This window comes from Nelumbo nucifera, chromosome 4, assembly GCF_055504915.1.
Source record: "Nelumbo nucifera cultivar China Antique chromosome 4, China Antique-T2T, whole genome shotgun sequence".
Classification (NCBI taxonomy): Eukaryota; Viridiplantae; Streptophyta; class Magnoliopsida; order Proteales; family Nelumbonaceae; genus Nelumbo; species Nelumbo nucifera.
This window is the reverse complement of record NC_142652.1, coordinates 90,310,579-90,316,722: the sequence shown is the minus strand read 5'-3', so window position 1 is coordinate 90,316,722 and position 6,144 is coordinate 90,310,579. Positions and strand designations below refer to the sequence as shown.

At 38.1% G+C, this 6,144-nt stretch overlaps 1 protein-coding gene across 1 annotated transcript; it reads left to right on the top strand.

Moving 5' to 3' along the window:
• The first annotated feature begins 4,383 nt into the window (after nucleotides 1-4,383).
• On the top strand, nucleotides 4,384-6,100 carry LOC104611862 (uncharacterized). The gene is made up of 2 exons (XM_010279107.3): nucleotides 4,384-4,549; nucleotides 4,830-6,100. The coding sequence occupies exon 2, from the start codon at nucleotides 5,090-5,092 to the stop codon at nucleotides 5,984-5,986; it is 897 nt and encodes a 298-aa protein (XP_010277409.1). The 5' UTR covers nucleotides 4,384-4,549; nucleotides 4,830-5,089; the 3' UTR covers nucleotides 5,987-6,100.
• The last annotated feature ends 44 nt before the right edge of the window (nucleotides 6,101-6,144 follow it).

The window sequence follows — 6,144 nt, the reverse complement described above, 5'->3', positions numbered from 1 at the left end:
GTGTTGAAAGCTGAATGCGAAAAGGGTTTCAAACTTGATGGTGCCCCATACCCATTCAGAAACCCGCATTGACCCGACTCTATTGGGTTAAGATCGGATCTTGATGGAGTTTAATTTAGGGTTGGGTTTGGATTGAAGTGAACGATGGTAAACCTAGCCCCATTGCAGTAATAAAATATTTATACATATAAAGCACCTGTTTGAATATAGATGCACCCGTATATGAGATGGGTCAGATCAGGTTTAATTGGATCAAATCAAGTTTGGTTTGGAGTGCCATCGACATCCCTGATTATACCTTTGAATTCCAGTCATTTTTAAAGCTTGGAATCCTTTTCACATTCGAGTTTTTAGGGGTATTTTGGGAACATGGTCGGAACAAAAACAACTATTGGAGAATAAAAGCTAGGGGCTTGCCCAACGGTTTAAGTTTTTAAGTTGAACAATTTCTTGACATGATAATTAGAGCCATTTGACTAAGTGGTCTAATGTATCCAATATAATTAATTAAATTTCAGCATAAGTTATGGGCGGGCCTATGTTTGTTCATATTTCAAATCCAATACTCTTAGTAGGGGGCCGGACATGTTGGAGAATAAAAATTTATCTCTCATAAAGGGGTGTATTAGAGAATAAAAATATATTCAGACTTCACCTAACAACTTAAATTTATATATATATATATATATATATATATATATATATTAAATAATTCTTTAATTACTCTCATCATCAAATTTATAACTAATTAAATTTCAGCACAAGATATAGATATGACTCCATAGATTTTTTTGATAAAATCAATATCATTTTGTTGATGCAATAATTAATTTTGTTTCCAAAACAGTGTTCTGTAGTTTCTATTTCAGAGTGGCAGGGACAGGGGAGCTTACATATGCCATGTGGGTAAGGCAAATAAATGGTGGGTCCGTAATTGAGTGTGGGTGTGGTTGATCATAGCACGCCTTGGAAACTAAATTATTAGGCAGGGTGGCTCTCAAAGTGGAAAGAAAGAGATTGCAATTGGGTTGAGTTGAACTCCACTTACTTAATTCAATGAAAAGGGAAAACCACTGACAATTTTATTCTCATATTTGTCATTGTGATCAATTCATGATGTAACTAACTAATTAAGGAATGACAATCACTTGAAAGGGAGTAGAACAGCAACGTAATTAAATTAAAATTAATTTGGACGAATTGAACGGACCAATAAGACATTGAATTGGACCAATCAGTCCAAAGTATTTATTGGATTGGATTGGGCATGGTCTATTCGTAATGAATTTATATAAGATAAGAGTGGACCAAGTTTGGATGAAAACCTTTCTAAACTAAAACCAATTTGAACAGATTGAACAGTCCAAATATTGAATTGGACTGGTCCCCATCTGTAATGGATTCATATTGGCTAGATCGGATTGGACCAAACTGTTTTACCATTGGGAGCAAAGGTAAGAAAAAAAGCTTAGTGATCAGTAGTTGGTGGTATTGTGTTGGACTGTTGGGTAGGCTATACCAGCCCTCTTGGTCAAGTGTGTAGAAAACCTTTACAAAATAAAGAGTCAAAGACTGCTTTACAAGATTAGAGTATATACTCAACTCGGGGAATTTTTGTAGTTTTTGCTGAGCTTCACTTACAGTTCAAACAAATGAAGTATCACCATATATAATAAGCCCTCTCGATCGCCTAAAAAACTATTCCTAGAGATGGCAATAAATTTCCCATCTCACGAGACGGCAAAAGCAAACAAAGTCCACGGAGAATTTAAAATTCTAAAATATCTGGAATATCTCCTCACATGTATCAGTCAATCCAGACTTCTGATTCAGTACTAAGGAGTGGCTCTTAGTGGTCTTTCTATTTTCATGGAAAATATGAAATTTTAATGGTTGGTTTCAGTTACAAAAGGAAGAGGAAGTAGCATACAGCGTTGCGTGGATCCTCTACAAACGAACAAATCGGTTGCCTTGGATGCTTCTGATTCCAGCACTCTAATGTACCCACAAGGGCATCTTGATTATGAATTGCTTTTTTTGTTTGTTTGCTTGTTTGATATAATTTAATGTGCAATTCAATATTACTCCCGTCTTTTACGAAAAGAAACAATTTTTAGATGAAAAGAAAAAAAAAATAGAAATGAAGGGCTTCTCGTACTTGGGTTCCCTTTGTATTGATGAATTTGTATTTATCCCTTGGCCAGTTTGTTCAAATTCTGTATTTATCTCCCCATCTTTTCAAGTTGTTTGCATCTGTACTTTTGAATTTTGATGCACCAATTATTTGTTCTTTTCGCTGTTTTAAGGCCACAAAGGAACAATGATGCCAATTGGTTATTATTATCAAAACAATATTAAAATTTGATGCTTTCTCCTATACAAATTAGAGTACAAATAGGGATACAAATACAAAATTTGAAACTAAAACCCAAGGTGATTAAAAAACCATACCCATTGGAGAAGAAATTATTCCTTTTCCACTGTTCATGAATATTGAAAAAACTTGTCAAGATATCACATCTTTCATCACTGAAAAGTTCTATAGATAGAACCCACGATTTGACATTGTCCCTATGGGTCAGTGTCTGTGTGACACAGTGAAAAATTCTGTATTGAGCCAAAAGAATGGAACGGTCGGTGTTTAGCTCATTAGTGATACAACCATTCTGGTTTCAAGGGCCTGCAGGTCAATGAAACAGTGTCAAAGATGGCTGTATATCTGCAACTCTGCAAGAATGTTAATCCAAATAAGTTGTTTTCACTTTTCAGATATTTAAACGTCTTATCATCTGTCACTGAGGTTCATGTACAAACACTTGGACTTGGGGCATCCTGGTCAAGCCAGGATATGCTGTCCTAGGTCGTTTTGTATTAAAGGTGATTGATGTTTATAAAGAGAGGAATGCACAAGGGAGGGAGAGGGACAGGCCCAAAGCATGGGTCATGGCATGATAAATGTGAAAATCACCCAACAGATATGAACACGTAAGGTGAAGATGCTCCATCACTACTTGTAGCTATAAGCCTATAATATCAGAAATGCCATATTAAGGCAAGGCAGAGCAATTTCCTTGAGATTTCTCATCTGTTGAACATGTCATTCTTCCCTCCCAGCCCCAGTCATGGCTGGTGGCCAGATAAGGTTGGTTTGTACATCCTCTCTCTACTTAGACCCAATGTCATACATTAGGCAGGTCAGGCTGCCAAACTTAAGACTATATTGCATAAAGTCATGCTGGGCTCTCCTTCTTGGGTCCACCATGCTTGAGATAGATGCTCCCCAATTCATGTTGGGCTTTAATGATGTTGCCCAAGGCCAGCCCAACCACAATCAAAATCTGTGGGTTTTCTAAAATGCCAAAATTGGTCTCTCTCTCATTCATTAGCCAGTAGTTGGGCATCTTCAGGTTACAGAAAAAAGAAATACAAGAGAACAACCCAGCTGGTTTATGTCAAATAAAAATAAGCCTGAAATTGTTAAAAAAGGATAGCTGTAAAATAAACCTGGAATTCTAAAAAGGATCAAACAGAATATTGCCCTTATCTGTATCTTGAGACCTGAACCTAAAAATGCTGAAAGGATTGATTGTAAAATAAATAAAGGTAAAATAGGCCCCCCCAGGTCCAAGTAACCTTCTTCCAAAGTTTCTGCTTAACATAAGCCAAAAGCAACAAGTGGACTGCATCCAGCCCCATTCATCAGATGTGCCAACTGAGCATGGACAAACAAATACACGTGAACACCAACACCTTTCCTCCCTACAAAACAATAAAAAGAGAAGAGAAAAAGCCATACTCAGAAATTTGCTCTACTCTTTTATTTTTTCACAAACAAAATCTACCTTACTACCTATATTATCAACCCAATCACTTACATGTATACAAAATACTCTGTTCTAGTGTCTGGGTATCAAATTTTTTAATTTCCAATTTTATATAGAATATATTATAAAATTTAGAGAGAGAAGAGGGGAGGGGAGGAGAGAGAGTGGAAATCCGCTGTGGGTAGTGATGGGTTGGCAGCACAGAGATGCTTTGGTATTATCTGAAACTGAAAAAGGTTAAATGGTCAAGGGGGACTATTGGGTTTGTGTAGGAAGGGGACGAGAGGTCATTGAATTAAATGTAACCTCGTGCTTGCTTTCATTAACATGGTCCCTACTTGAAAACCGTTTTTTCCAGCTTTACTCTTCCTTAATTAATTACATTATTACATTAATTATACATACAACGCCATGGAAGAGGAGGTTTCTTCAAGCCATATTGCGTATCTTTAACCCAGTAACAGTCTTTTTTTTCTCAAAATGTCTTTAATTTGAGGAGAATCTATCTCCTAATATGCATCTCCTTGTGGAAGTTGGCATGATATTGGTTTTCTTCAGCTCTCTAATGCATGTGGTTATGTCAGGTAAAGGAAGGTCTGTAAGATTTTATGATAAGAGAGAGAGAGAGATGCCTTTTGCTTTTTTTGGCGTAGAGTAATGTTGTAAAACCAGCCTTTCCAGCCATACCCAGTTGCTGTTTTCTCCATTTGAGGTTTCTCTTCTGGGTATCTCTCTTCTTCTTCTTCTTCTTTAGATTATTTAAGCTGTCGCTGTCTTCTGTATTCATCTCTTCCGTATTTGTGGTTTCTTTTTTCTCTTCCCATAATTGCCTTTCGAGTAATTTTAGAGATGGTTTTAGCAAAGATGCTGACAGTGAAACAACTCCATAGTTCATCTGCTTCTCCTAATTATTTTTGTTTACTTCCTACATTCCCCAAACTTGTGTCTAATTTATGAGCGGGTCTTGTTCTTTCTCTAAATGTGTTGATTTCTGCTTCTTTGAAGGAGGGTCATTAAGAAATCCAGTATCCAGATCATAGCAAGCCCTCACAAGCAGGTTTTGAAGCATTTGGGAGATGGGTTCTTCAGTTTTTCTTTAATCGATTGAGGCAGAGGCCAGTTCTCCTCTCCTCTTTGTTTATTTTCTGTTTCTCGGCCTTTGGAGTGGCCTGTTTCTTCTGGGTTTCAGCCCTTGCCTCTAAAGAAAGATTAGGTTGTTACCCCACCACAAACTAGTAGGAAAAATTGAGGTTCCTGGTATCAGAATGAGAGATTTCCCTTCTTGTTTTGGCGAAAATGGGGTTCAAGTTGCGGATTCTTCTTCAAGTGCCAGCAAAAATGCTCAGAATTTGGTTACGTGCGTTTATCAGGGTACATTACGCGGCCGTTCTTGCATGATTACTGTTACATGGAGCAAGAATCTGATGGGTCAAGGCCTTAGTGTTGGGATCGACGATTCAACCAACCAATGCCTCTGTAAAGTTGATATAAAACCCTGGTTGTTCTCCAAGAGAAAAGGGTCCAAGAGTTTAGAGGCAGATTCTAGTAAAGTTGATATATACTGGGACCTCTCATCAGCCAAATTCGGATCCGGCCCTGAGCCATTGGAAGGATTCTATTTGGCTGTCGTCTTTGATCGAGAGATGGTTCTCCTCCTTGGGGATTTGAGTAAGGAGGCATACAAGAAGACCAACGCGGCACCCGTTCCTTCGAATGCCATTTTTGTCGCCAAGAGAGAGCACATTTTCGGGAAGAGGCTCTATGGTACCAAAGCTCAGTTCTGTGACAATGGGCAGATCCATGATGTTACCATTGAGTGCGATACTGTTAATCTCAACGATCCCTGCCTCTTGATCCGCATAGACAGTAAGACGGTGATGCAGGTGAAGCGCCTTAGATGGAAGTTCCGGGGGAATCAAACCATCTTGGTTGATGGGCTCCCTGTAGAAGTCTTCTGGGATGTCCATAACTGGCTCTTCGGTCCGGCTCTTGGAAGTGCTGTTTTTATGTTCCAGACTTGCCTTTCCGCTGAGAAGTTGTGGGCGAGCCATACGTCCTCTGATCCTACTATATTGCCTTGGTCTTGCTCGCAAATATTCAGAGATTCCCAATTACAAGGTCTTGGTTTCTCACTAATTTTGTATGCTTGGAAGAATGAGTAGAGGTGTATTCTTCCTTGTGCTAACACTATTTTTAGTGAGTGATCATTTTTGTTAACGATGTGTTTGAATTACATGAAATGTGATTTATAAGTGGCTTCATTCGTTTCTACTCAACTTTTCTTGTCTCAATTAAATTGAATGATTCAAATGGATCAGTA

Excerpts from the sequence above, each read along its gene's own strand:
- LOC104611862 (XM_010279107.3), top strand. The coding sequence starts at position 5,090 with ATGAGAGATTTCCCTTCTTGTTTTGGCGAAAATGGGGTTCAAGTTGCG.